General features: G+C 41.0%; 1 protein-coding gene across 2 annotated transcripts in view; it reads left to right on the forward strand.

Annotated features, from left to right (window-relative positions):
* Window positions 1-14,539, forward strand: part of LOC137306180 (carcinoembryonic antigen-related cell adhesion molecule 5-like) — a 95,741-nt gene that overhangs the window by 63,940 nt on the left and 17,262 nt on the right. For both annotated transcript variants that reach the window (XM_067975259.1, XM_067975260.1), the window contains 3 exons: window positions 9,981-10,033; window positions 10,317-10,373; window positions 13,149-13,192. In XM_067975259.1, the coding sequence (XP_067831360.1) occupies window positions 9,981-10,033; window positions 10,317-10,373; window positions 13,149-13,192 (154 nt within the window). The remainder of the gene's footprint in view (window positions 1-9,980; window positions 10,034-10,316; window positions 10,374-13,148; window positions 13,193-14,539) is intronic.

Below are 14,539 nucleotides of genomic sequence, written 5' to 3' on the forward strand. Positions count from 1 at the left end.
ATTCAGATGCCCTGATCACTTACCAGGTAGGGAGGCTTTATTGTTCGAGCTCAAAAGTGTTTGCAATAATTATAGTTTGTTGCATGCTGCATAACCTCATTGCTGAGAAAAGGCTCCATTTAAAACTAAATCAGGAAAACATCCTCACCATGGCAATGCATGAGGCGCTGTAACTGCATGATTAAGTTATTATTTCCTCTGAAGATTAGGAACAATCTGATTAAAATCTACTTCAGCTAAAGGAATCAGTACTGCTATGGCAAAATAAATCATGCACCTGTCTAGCACATAGATATATAAAACATTGGTTAGGCCACAGCTTGAGTATTGCGTACAGTTCTGGTCACCACATTACAGGAAAGATATGATTGCACTAGAGAGGGTACAGAGGAGATTTACGAGGTTGTTGCCAGGGCTGGAGAATTTTAGCTATGAGGAAAGATTGGATAGGCTGGGGTTGTTTTCTTTGGAAGAAAAGAGGCTGAGGGGAGATTTAATTCAGGTATATAAAATAATGACGGGACTAGATAGAGTGGATAGGGAGGACCTATTACTCTTAGCAGAGGGGTCAGTGACCGGGAGGCATAGATTTAAAGTAATTGGTAGAAGGATTAGAGGGGAGCTGAGGAGATTTTTTTTCACCCAGAGGGTAGTGGGGGTCTGGAACTCACTGCCTGAAAGGGTGGTAGAGGCAGAAACCCTCAACTCATTTGGATATGCACTTGAAGTGCCGTAGCCTATAGGGCTGCAGACCAAGTACTGGAAAGTGGAATTAAACTGGATTGCTGCTTTTCAGCTGGCGCGGTCATGATGGGCCAAATGGCCTCCTTCTGTGCCGTAACTTTCTATTATTCTATACATTTGGGTCCAGATTTTCTGCTTCCATGGAACTGGGGTGCACCTCCAGCATAGTGGGACTTCAGTCTGCCACCAAGATTCACTCCAAACCTCAGCAAATCTTCCAGACCTGGAGTTATTACCATATTTTTGGCCAACTCCAAGCCTCCACCAGGGAGTCTGCCTGGAGTTGAGGTGAAGTTTTGCTGCAGCAAGTAACGGTATTGGCAGTATGAGTGCCCAGCAAAATGGAGAAACATTTCACGATTTTTTTTTTGCTTCTTCCACCCTGGCTTTAGTAAAATTACAAATCAAATTCCTGTTCCATGACCATTGCATATGTTGGACACCAGGGACGATAACACATCCCTTGTTTCCATTGTTGCTATGGCACAAATGTCAGAAAATACATCAGATGATGTAATTCTGTCATCTGCATATGTTTACATTATGTAAATAGCGAGAATGTGGAATTCTCTGCCCCAGTCAATCACAAATGAAAGTAGTCAGAGAAGATATAGAAGCTCCAACCACAATTTTTGAATTTGCAAATTGTGCCATAGGCCTGGAATATAGCTTGAAGGAGAAAAATTTGAAGGGCTATGGGGAAAGAGTGGGCAAATGGGACTAATTGGATAGCTGTTTCAAAGAGCTGGCACAGGCTCGATGGGCCCGAATAGCAATCTCCTGTGCTGTATAATTCTATGATTCTATGATAGCCATTGGACCCTTATTCAAGAAAAGAAGGAAGAATAACTATAGACCAGTTAGTCGATCACCAGTTGCGGGCAAACTCTTAGAATCCATTATTCAAGATGAAATTAATAAAAATTTAGAAACGCATGGGTTAATCATGGACAACCAGCAAAGATTTGTTAAAGGCAAGTCGTGTTTGACAAATTTAATACACTTTGATTGATAGTATACATAAAAGGAATGCAGTAGTTGTAGTGTATATGAATTTTCAGAAGCAGTTCAATAAGGTTCCCTAAGAGGCTTTAGAAAAATATAGACGTATAGTATAAGAGGAAATTTGGCAGCATGAAACAAAGCTAAAGAAGGAATGAACTTGCATTTATATAGCACCTTTCACAACCTCACGACATCCCAAAGCGCTTTACAGCCAGTGAAGTACTTTTGAAGTGTGGTCACTATTGTAATGTAGGAAATGCAGCAGCCAATTTGCCCACCTCAAGCTCCCACAAACAGTAATATGGTAACGACCAGATAATCTGCTTTAGTGGTGTTTGATGGATAAATGTTGGCCAGGACACCAGGGATAACTCCCTTGCTCTTCTTCGAAGTAGTGCCATGGGATCTTTTACGTCCACCTAAGAGGGCAGACGAGGCCTCGGTTTAACATCTCATCCAAAAGACAGCACCTCTGATAGTGCAGTGCTCCCTCAGTACTGCACTGGAGTGTCAGCCTGCATTTTGTGCTCAAGTCTCTGGAGTGGGACTTGAACCCACAACCTTCTGACTCAGAAGCAAGAGTGTTACCCACCAAGCCACGGCTAAATGTATTTAACCAAACTGGAGAAAGGTTGGAAATAGTGTGCACCCTAGGGCTCAGTGCTGGGTTCACTTTTGTTCTCTGTGTGTATATATATATATATATATATATATAAATTTGCATTTGAGTATAAAGAACACAATCTCTAAATGTGATGATGACACAAGTAAAAGTAAAAACAGTGCAAAGGAAATGCGGTGGATGTGGTTTACATGGACTTTCAGAAAGCCTCTGACACTGTACTGCACAGCAGACTATTGAGGATTAAGGGGTATGACATTAGGGGAGAGGGTAGAAAATTGGATTAAAACAGATTAGAAGGGAGAAAGAGAGTTGGAGTTAAGGGCGGTTTCTGAAAGTGTTTGGAGGTGGATAGTGGTGGTGTTCTGGGATTGCTTCTTTTCACGGTGTATATCAATGATTTCGATATTGTGCTGGAGAGTAGTGTCCAATTTTGTACGCAATACTAAAAAAGTAGACACAGTAAATAATTCTGAGGAGCAAAGGAAGCTACAAGGAGATACCCATAAGATGGCAGAATGGGGGAGACAGTGGCAGATGGAATTCAACGTCAGTAAATGTGAGATGATACAGTTTTGTAAAAAAAAAAGTAATAATTATACTTTGAATGGGGGAAGGCTGGGCGATGTGGATGAGCAGATGGGTATGGGTGTCAAGATTCACAAGACATCAAAGGCAGCTGCTCAAATGGTTATGGCCGTAAAAAAAAAGCCAATGCAAGAGGTACAATATACAAATGTAATGGTGAATCTATACAAAATCTTAGTAAGACCACAGTTGGAGAATTGCATACAATTTGTGGCTCCACACAATTGGAAGGATATTGAAGCAATGGAGAAGAAACCTGAAATTTCCAGGGTGTTGCCTGGCATGATACACATTTATGAAGACAAATTTGGGTGGTTCTTAACAGGGCATTGTCTTAACAATGATTTGATACAGGTGTTTAAAATTATGAAGGGATGGAACAGGGTAGATAGATACAGACTTTTTCCAGTGGTTGAGCGCTCTAGAACTAGGGAACATGCATATAAGATTAAATGCAAGAAATTTAGGATAGAGAGTGAGATTTAAAAATAAAGAGGGTTTTGATGCTGTGAAAAGCATTACCAGAGTTGGTGATTCAAACAGATTTCAACTTGCTGCCCGGGTGTAAAAATCAATGGAAATGACAATCAGGCAGCCAAGCCGCAACGTAAGTTTTACATTGGGGTGGCAAAGTTGAAAATCTATCCCCCCATATCAATATTTAAGAACATCTTAGACAAGTGGTTGAAGGAAATGGGGGGAATAAAAGGATCTGGGAACAGGGCAGACATATAGAATTCGGACTACAAGTCGTATGGAGGATAAATACCATCACAGACTGGTTGGGCCAAATGGCCTGTTTCTGTGTTGTAATTTCTGTGTATGTAATAAGTTTTGGGAGAAAAGAAATGAGACTAAAGTAAGTGGACAAAATGATGGCAGATGGAGTTCAATGTGGGGAAGTGAGAGGTCATACACTTTGATCAGAGTATTTTCTTAATGGTGAGAGACTAAGGGGTAGAAATACATCTTGGACAGTAGTGCAAAATGGGCAGTATCGCATCAGCCACCTGCTCTACGTCCTGTCAGATATTCAACTCCATTGAAGTCAACGGGACTGAATATAGTGGAGGGCGGCGGAGGAGGGAGGGGGGGTGGGGTGTTGTATAACAAGGGTCAGATGGATTTCTTCCCCTAGGAGCTGTGAAGGAGCAAAGGGATTTGGGTGTCCATGAACACAAATCACTAAAATATTGCACAGATACAAGTAATTAAAAAGGCTAATGCAATGTTGGCCTTTTTCTCAAGGGGGTTGGAATACAAATATAACTATTCACCCAGTGTGTCTATTCTCACATGAAGTGGAGGAAGTTATACTTCAGTTGTACAGAGTCCCGTAATCTTAAAATTAGAGCTAGACCATTTCGGAGTGAAATCGGGAAGCACTTCTTCACACAAAGGGTGCTGGAAATCTGGAACTCGTTCCCCCAAAAGGCTGTGGATGCTGGGGGTCAATGGAGCTTTCAAAACTGAGATTAATAGATTTTTATTAGGTAAGGGTATCAAGGGAAATGGAACAAAGAAGGGTAAATGAAGTTGAGGTACATGATCTAACTGAATGGTAGAATAGCTTGAGTGGCTGAATGGCCTACTCCTGTTCCTATGAGGAATGGGAATATACATTTAATGGAATGGCAATAAAGGTTATTTGAACATAATATAATTAATATTAAATTGTGCACTGTGTTATCTTTATCTACAAAATACTGAGTCTTCAGTTCACTGACACAGGCCATTTGGCCCAACCAGTCTGTGATGGTATTTATTCCTTGCAAGTACCACTCCTTGCCAGGAGTGCTCATTCTGGGGAATAAGCCCTATGGTGTTCTTTCCAGCATTCCCAAACAATTCTCTAATCTCTTCTTTGATCTCCTGTGTCCAGCACCTGTACTTTTCATGCATGGTTAAGAAAAGCCATCTTTTGCTGGCATCATCGAACCTTTTACAGATCTCTTATCAGGTCATTGACCCTCACTGCAATTTCTTACCAGGACTCCTGCCTGGTAGTTGAGTTGAGGAAGTTGTCTATCCCATCTGTGACCTCCTGGAAAGTTATTGTGATTGCTGTTCTCATGGAATCACAAAGCTAAAACACAGAAACATTCCATTTGGCCCATCAAATCTGTCATTTTTTCCTCAGGAACAACCTAGTCGAATCCCCCTCTACTGCTCCCTTAAATATTGCTCTTTTCCGAGAAACCATCAAATTATCTTAAAACAACTGATGAGCTCTGCGTCAACAACAATTTGGGGCAGAGAATTCTACATTCTAGGCAGTTACGTTCTATATTAAGCAAAAATTAAACTTCCCATTTTGTTAGTATTTCACAGACAATTGGAAAGTGTCATGATTTATCTTATCATAATGTGAAAATACTTAACTGGAGGAGGGTAAATTTCAGTGAGTTAAAAAGGGATCTGGCCCAGGTGGATTGGAATCAAAAATTGGTAGGCAAAACAGTAATCCAACAATGAGAGGCCTTCAGGGAGGAGTTGGTTCGGGCACAGAGTAGACACATCCCTACGAGGGGGAAAGGAAGGTCATCCAAAGCTAGAACTCCCTGGATGACTAAAGATATAAGGGTCAATTTTAGGCCGAGCGGGTGCATTCGTGGCGGAGGGGTTCCTAAAATTGGGGAATCCCGGAGCAGGTCCGGAGCCCGGCTCCAACCCGCCCACCTCCGGGTTCCCCAATGATGCGAATCGGTGCGTGCGCAGCCCCCGCATGCGGGACTCCCACCAGCAATTAAAGCCGGCGGGATGACAGTTTAGATAGTTAGGGAGGTACTTGAGGTCGTTGACAGACCTCATTGGGAAGAGATTTTAGCAGGGATGTGATTTTGGACTCTTCTTAGCGTGTTTCCCATGCTGTGGGAAACACTCCCTTTTGTTGCAGACGTGTTTCAGTCAGCTGCCATTGGGAGATGCAGAGGATTCCTTGACAGTTGGGGGGAATACCTCACTCATTGCAGCAGGGCACTCTGTCACCTCAGACAAAGTTTTGCCTGCCACACCGTTGTCTCCACACTCAAAATTATTAAATCATACCCTAAACTCTGCTGTCCAAACATATTTACCTACTTTGCGGACCCCCTCACACTCAAACCATCAGGATTGGTGGGGGGGCGGTTCCATAGCTGCATTCATCACTCCATTAGAGGACGAGCAACATCACCAGCCTTGCCAGGCACGCCGTCCACCTCCGCCACATGGAGCTACACAAGACAGTGCTGCACAACAGGCACCTGCACAAAGTAGTCGTGCAACTACACATACACCCACTGTAGGGTGACCCAATGGGTGGCATCAAGGGTGTTTATGGAGAACCTCATGAAAGGGCATTATTGCACAAGCCAGTCAAGAATGGCCAAGACGTGGCAGTAGTGGTGACAATATAATATGTAATGTGAGTTGATCAGATATCAAATATAAGTAAAAACCATGACAAACTCTCAAACACCCTTGTGCATTCCCTTCATGCTCACGACACGTTTGCCTTACGCTTCCTACTACACATATGTGATGCATGCCCTGTGGCTGCAGCACAGGTAGTGGCAGGTGGGGTGAGGCTGACCGTGAAAGAAATGCATGAGAGGGTGAGTATGAGACAGAGCCATGAGATTGTATGAGGATTGGGTTGAGTGGCAGTGAGAAGAGGATGCTGCCAATGTAGCAGTAAAAGAGGAGGTAGTAGTGATATTGGATAGGATTAAAAATAGATAAAAAGGAGGTACTTAAAAGATTAGCAGTACTCAAAGTAGAAAAGTCACCCAATCCAGATGGGATGCGTCCTAGATTACTGAGGGAAGTAAGGATGGAAATTGCAGAGGCTCTGGCCACAATCTTCCAATCCTCCTTACATATGGGGACGGTGCTGGAGGACTGAAGGATTGCAAATGTTACACCCCTGTTCAAAAAAGGGGAGAGGGATAAACCAGGCAATTACAGGCCAGTCAGCCTAACGTCAGTGGTGGGAGACTTTTAGAGACAATAGTCCTGCATAAAATTAATTGGCACTTGGAAAAGTATGGGCTAATAAATGAAAATCAGCACGGATTTGTTAAAGGAAAATTGTGTTTGACTAACTTGATTGAGTTCTTTGATGAAGTAATAGAGAGGGTTGATAAGGGTAGCTTGGTTGATAATGTGTATATGGACTTACAAAAGACATTTGATAAAGTACCACATAATAGACCTGTTTGCAAAATTGAAGCCCATGGGATTAAAGGGACAGTGGCAGCGTGGATACAAAATTGGCTAAGAAAGCAGAGAGTAGTGGTGAACGGTTGTTTTTCAAACTGGAGGGAAGTATATAGTGGTGTTCCCCAGGGTCAGTATTAGGACCACTGCTCTTTTTGATATATATTAATGACTTGGACTTGGATATAGTGGGTATAATTTCAAAGTTTGCAGATGACATGAAACTTGGAATTGTAGTAAACAACTTCAGGAGGACATGGGCAGACTGGTGAAATGGGAAGACACATGGCAGATGAAATTTAATGCAGAGAAATGTGAGGTGATGTATTTTGGTAGGAAGAATGAGGAGAGGCAATATAAACTAAATGGTACAATTTTAAAGGGGTTGTAATAACAGAGGGACATAGGGGTGCACATACATAAATCTTTGAAGGTGGCAGGACAAATTGAGAAGGCTGTTTAAAAAGCATATGAGATCTTGGGCTTTATTAATAGAGACATAGGGGATGATTTTAAGCCCCAAGAATGGGTGGGTTGGGAGCGTGTGAGAGTTGAGAATAGTTGCGTTTTGGGTCACGACTGCAACCTGGCTTTATTTCTGGGTTTAACATCGGCATGGAAAAGTACAGGCTTTGCACTGGGAATGCAAAGTCTGAAAATTTTGCGGTTGTGATCCAAAAAAACAATTATTTTCAACTCTCACCCGCCCCCAGGGTTTAAAATCATCACCATAGAGTACAAAAGCAAGAAAGTTATGCTAAACCTTTGTAAAACACTGGTTAGGCCTCAGCTGCAGTATTGTGTTCAATTCTGGGCACCACACTTTAAGAAGGATGTTAGGGCCTTAGAGAGGGTGCAGAAGAGATTTACTAGAATGGTCCCAGAGACTGGAGAAGCTGAGGTTGTTCTTATTAGAACAAAGAAGGTTAAGGAGAGATTTGATAGAGGTGTACAAAATCATGAACGGTTTTGATAGAGTAAATAAGGAGAAATTGTTTCCAGTGGCAGAAGGGTTGATAACCAGAGGACACAGATTTAAGGTGATCGGCAAAAGAGCCAAACTTTTTTTTACACAGCAGGTTGTAAGGGTCTGGAATGCGCTGCTAAAAAGGATGGTGGAAGCAGATTCAATAGTAACTTTCAAAAGGGAACTGGATAAATACTTGAAGGGATAATCATAACGACATCAATCAAGTCACCCTTTCACTTTCTCAGTTCCAGTGGGAAAAAGCCACCTTTTCAACTCTCCTTTTATAAATTCATTTCCTGCTTGTTAAGATGGTAAATTGATAATCATTGGTCAGCTCTGATAGGTTGACTAGTTTTACAAACAGTGAACAACACAGGAAAGTACAGCATTCCCATGTGTTTGTACATTCTTCTTTGCATGATAAATTGCCTCAATTCATTCCCTCATGGCCAACACTTCGAAAATCACCCATGAACTATTTGAGTTATTTCTTAAAACAAATATGGTCACTAAAGTTACTTGGGGATATCAGCAAAAATTTAATTCAGTATTTTAAAATTACATCAGTTCCTCAGCTTTTATACTTACTTCTGCAGGTAAATACAATACTGTATCACTTTCCTAATGTACAGCCTTAAAGCTCACAAACATTATGTAAAGTGAAGCATTTGAAAATAGCACAAACTGAAAACAGGCAGAGTGCTAGAATTCAGATACTCCCTCTCCATTTGTTTCCATATTCCACTGCCCTTCTATTTCTCTGAATTAGGCTTATCATTATTTGTATGTCACTTGCAGAGGTGCTTTCTCGTTCTGGTTATTTAATTTTTTTTTTGTTACCCACTTACTAATATGTAAAGGCCTATCTTTCATTCTGTGGGAACATTTCATATTAATTTCTTTCAAATAAAATGTATTAATGGTATTCCAAATTGCACAAAAGTGATTGGAATAAAATGGGTGTAATAATGGCTGTCAGTTTTTACAGAATTATTTATTAAATGAACATTATCTTGCATGCAGCCAGTGTTGAATTGGATATTTAACAAATGCCATTGTCATTGTTTCTGAACAACCTTATTGGGTTCAAGAAATGATGAGATGGTAAGAAATGGAAGATGTATATTATTCAACATTGGCTCTGAAAACTGTAGTTGCTTGACCTTGATTCAACGTTGCAACACCCTAAAGTGACAGTGAGCAAGTTTGTCATCAAAGATGACCAGAAACATCTGCAGTGCTAGCACTGAATTGTGGATAATGATTGTACAGTCCTCAGTTACTTGTCATCATCACTTGATGTATTTAGCTCCAATAAATATTAAATAGTTACCAATAAATCCAATAAAGAATTCAGGAGAAACTTCTTGACCCAGAGAGTGGTTAGAATGTGGAACTCGCTACCACATGGAGTAGTTGAGGCGAATAGCATAGATGCATTTTAAGGGAAGCTAAACAAATACACAAGGGTGAAAGGAATAGAAGGATATGCAGATAGGGTTAGATGAAGTAGGGAGGGAGGAGGCTTGTGTGGAGCATAAACACCGGCACAGACCAGTTGGGCCAAACGGCCTGTTTCTGTGCTGTAAATTCTATCTAATTTTATGTAACAATATTTTTGCTGGACTCAATTCATATATATATTGTTTTTTTTTTAGAAACACCTGCCTCTGTATTCATGAACTTTTAGTGCCAGTCAGCAAAATCTAATAGTTCTCATTAATATTATGAGGCTATTAATAAATATAACATTTACCTTGGTTGTGAATCATGTTTAGTGAATGTAAATTACAAGATAAAATATTCTGCTGAGAAACCTACAAGCCGATCTGTTGTGTAATATTCATTTAGGGCGAAAGGTGGATCACAACAAAATGATATCAAAATGGCTTCACCAGGAAACAGTAAGTAAAATAGTTCAGCCACATCGCTCTGCCAGTGCAAATTTCAGCAATTCTTATTGATTGAAGTGTTTAAAATCACTTTAATAAAGTAGTATTCGCTGTAGCTTTTTTAACCCTTATTTCTGCACTCAAATAACAGAAACTAATGCATTAATGATATCATGCTTTGCAAATAAGCTACTCGCATACCACTATCAGTAGACTACGAAGGTTGATGCCATCTTGGCAAAATTTGACAATGGCACATGTTTAGCTCAAAGCTCTATTATATCTTTCAACACAGCCCCTTCACCACAAACAGAATATGCAACGGTTGAAAGAAAACAGCCCAACATTCAAAGTAAGTACATTTGAATCAAAGTGTGTGTACTTTCCTAATTTACACTCCCTGCTTCTTTAGAAAAGGTCAATTTGATGGCTCCCATCATGCAGAGGCCTTGAATTCCTTATACGATCTTCAGAGTGTGAACTCAGTAGTGAAAAGATGTCATAATTGCTCAGTTGAAGAACTAATGGATGTTACTGTAGGCATTCAGCAGACAAGGCTGTGGAATTCTTACTGAAGCAATTTTATTAATCAGCTATAATTTGTGGTTGTGTCATTATGACATTCACAGTTGCAACATTGGTCATCTCTAATAAGGTTGCATCTGTATTATGATTCATTGTTTAGTAGGATTCATTATTATTGTTTGATTTCTACCCTAGTCCCTTTTACTAATAAATTTGTGTTTGAATAGAGATGGGTCAGAAGATGATGGGGGTAAATTGGTCTACGCCAGTAGTGTGAAACAGACTCATAGAGAATCAGCAGCCCGTTTTACACCTTGCCATATTTTCTTTTCCATTGACTTGCATTTCAGAAGGATCAGTGAAAGTATGTTCATTCCCTATTCAATGTGTAATGCTTCTGGAACAGATTGACTATGGAAGCTTATCACAGCACCTTACAAACTGGAGAAGCACACCAGTGTTACAACTGTAGCTTGATCATATAGGAAAATAAATAAAGTGGTGTTGCTTCCTTCAGATGTTACAATTTCCATGGATCACTCTGCTCCTGTACCAACGTGCCATTGGGGTCAGCCATGTTTTTGGAATAGCGATGCACTTACTAGTTTTTAAGGACCTTCTGCAGCCATTGGCAAAAGTAGCACAGTCAGACATAGTCAAGAGGATAAATTAAAGCAATATGAGTGGGTTTTCCATGAGCCTTACAAAATTCTACAATCTTGTACAAGCTATGACCTGCCATATGCATTCTTCACAAGAAGAAATCCAACCTGTTCCTCTTTGATTACATCACGGACCTCTAACAATTCTGGTATACATTCTAGGATGGCCTGATCCACTAATATCACCAAGATTATTTGGCAGCTTTTTGGTGTTGCTGGGAAAAAAAACATTTAAACTGCTTTGATTCACCTTTATGAGGCTTTCAAAGTTGCATATCATGCAGCTTGCAACTGTGACAGAGGTGGACTCCTAGCACACACAGGCTGCAGTCAACTGGGCCATAGGGATACTAGAGATTTTGTCTAGGCTGTAGACTATATACCAGGTACAGTAGCATAGTGGTTATGTCACTAGACTAGTAATCTGGAGTCATGAGTTCAAATCCCGCCATGGCAGCTGGGGAATTTAAATTCAATTAATTAAATAAAATCTGGAATTAAAAAACTAGTGTCAGTAATGGTAGCCATGAAACTACCGGATTGTCGTAAAAACCCATCTGGTTCACTAATGTCCTTTAGGGAAGGAAACCTGCCGTTCTTACCCATTCTGGCCTATATGTGACTCCAGACCCACAGCAAAGTGGTTGATTCTTAATTGCCCTCTGAAATGGCCTAGCAAGCCACTCAGTTGTACAATCTCACTACCTTCACCACACAGACTGCAGCGGTTCAAGAAGGCAGCTCACCACCACCTTCTCAAGGACAATTAGTGGATGGGCAATAAATGCCGGCCTCGCCAGTGACGCCCACATCCCATGAACGAATATAAAAAAAAGACTGATTCAGAGGTATGCCTCTATTGACTTAGTCCCAGACACTGGATCCCTAACAACCAGCAGTAAACTGGGAGCACACTGGTTCAAGGCAGTTCCTCTCAACAAAACTGCACCCCTGGGAGAAATACACTAGTTAACAAGGATAATGTTGCCTATCCCACTAGTTTGGTAATATTATGTTATTTTATATATGAAATATTACATTTCCCAGATATGATGTAAAATAATATGCAGATAATTGATTTCATTGTTTTTTTTCCATATAACGTCATTCTGTCTGTAGAGTCAGATATATACAACCAACGAAAATGGAACAAGACTTGCTACCACACAACATGAACTTGATTGTCACGTTTTTAGAACCTTTTCTCCAGATTTTTCTTCACAGAAAATTGCCAACCAACAACAAAAGGATTTTGTGTACCATCTACAGCAGCCCGCTTACAAATGCCCTACAATTTGCTGAAACTAATTGAAGTACATGCCTTCAGCAAAATGGAAAAGGGTGAAAAGCCCCAGCTTTAGTTGCACACTTATAAGAAATGATCAAAGCAATATAACTTAAGAAGGATAATGGTGTTCGGAGGATTGTTAAGTATATTCTCTTTTAACCGTTTGAGATGATTTGATTGGTCATTCTACATATATATAATGCTCTATTTATTAATACTGTATTAACAATGCTAGGCTCAGTAACTGACCTATTGATGCCTTACCAGCAGCTCCAGCTTGAGCCATAGAGGTGTCTCCAGTTCAAAGGTGATTTCCCCTTGGTTTCCAAAAACGAACTAGAGAGAGATTTACACCAAATTTGAAAGCGGTAATGGGAGATCTGCTAAAGAGTAGTTTGGACTGGTTTAATTATACCTCCTGCCAGCTGAGCAGAGTGGTGTTGGCAGCAGTCATTGAGAACTCTTAGCACTTTTGCATTAAAATCCTATTATTTTCCTATTAACCGACATATTGAGCAGATGAATCCCTAATGTGTAAACATTTTTTTTCTTGAGAAATAGGGATCTCAGCCGTCGAGAGAGCAGCATCACTGAAACTGCAAAGTTCTTCAGGTGATATGACTAATAATATGTATAAATTTTGTCTTTACAGCACCAGTGCCATCTAGCAATGGGACCAGTTCAGACGCCACAAAGGTAAAAAAAGATTACTGTTCGTTTTTGAAGCTGTATTGTTAATTTGTTTAGGGCTTTGGTGATTTAATGAAGGACAATGCTGTAATATTTTAACACTGATTGCTCACCAAGTTAAAGCAGCAATTAACTGGATTGTACAGACCATGAAAGTTCCAGGTCTGACCCCTGGTCTGTGCTGAATTAACAGATGCCAGCTGAAGTAGTGTTAGGGTCACTACAATTAGCTACAATGTGCTTCTGGGTTAGGTAGAGAAAAATTAGCCAATGTTCCAATTCTTGCTAACTATCTTGCTGGACAGTAGAGGGGTGATTTTAACTTTCAGTGTGGGCGGAAAACTGATGGTTGCAGATTGGCTGCCCATTATACACCCTGCCCAATTTTACTTTGAAGTCAGTGGAGAGGAAAAATGGCCAGTGTATTTAATGGGCGACCAAGTAAAAATACCCCCATGTGTCGGTGGATACGAAGATGGTCATTTTAACTTTGGGCGATAGTGTGAAATGGACAATATTGAATTGGCCACCCTTTATACCCCCTGCCTGATTTTTCCTTCCAAGTGGAAAGGCAAATTGGGCGTTGTGTATAATGGGCGGATAATTCGATATCACCCATCCACAAGCATTACGACGCATAGCTTCTGCTGCCTAGATCGATTTAGTAGAGTCTTAAAAAAGTCTCAAGGATTACTGTAGTTTGCTGCATTGTGCACAACAGACTGGTGTGGGAGAAGTGGGCTTGTAAGTGGGCTCAGGTTCCCATCCCTCCGCTACTCTAGTTTAAACTTTCCCCAACAGCACTAGCAAACACCCCTGCGAGGACATTGGTCCCGGTCCTGCTCACGTGTAACCCGTCCCGCTGGTACAAATCCCACCTGTTAAATGGACTTTTGCAGCTGCCACTGGCTGCTGACTGCAACACGTCTGTTTAAACAGAGAGTGTTTCCCCCAGCATGGGAAACACGCTCCGGGTAGTCCAAAATCCAAATCCTCCTAAAATCTCCAACTAATGAGGTCTGTAAATGACCTCAAGTACCCAGATAATGATCTCAAGTAGGATCCCGCCGGCTTTGATTGCCAGTGGGAGTCCCGCATGTGGGGGCTGCACGCGCACCGATTCGCGTCATTGGGGAACCAGGAAGTGGGCGGGTTGGAGCAGGGCTCCGGACCCACTCCGGGAATCCCCAATTTTAGGAGCCCCCCCGCCATAAACGCACCTGCTCAGCCATCCGAAAATTGACCCTAAAGTGTTTGCACAGGGATATTGACAGGTTAAGCGAATGGGCAAAAATTTGGCAGATGGAATATAATGTGGGAAAATGTGAAGTCATCAACTTTGAGAGGAAAAAT

This window comes from Heptranchias perlo, chromosome 42, assembly GCF_035084215.1.
Source record: "Heptranchias perlo isolate sHepPer1 chromosome 42, sHepPer1.hap1, whole genome shotgun sequence".
Classification (NCBI taxonomy): Eukaryota; Metazoa; Chordata; class Chondrichthyes; order Hexanchiformes; family Hexanchidae; genus Heptranchias; species Heptranchias perlo.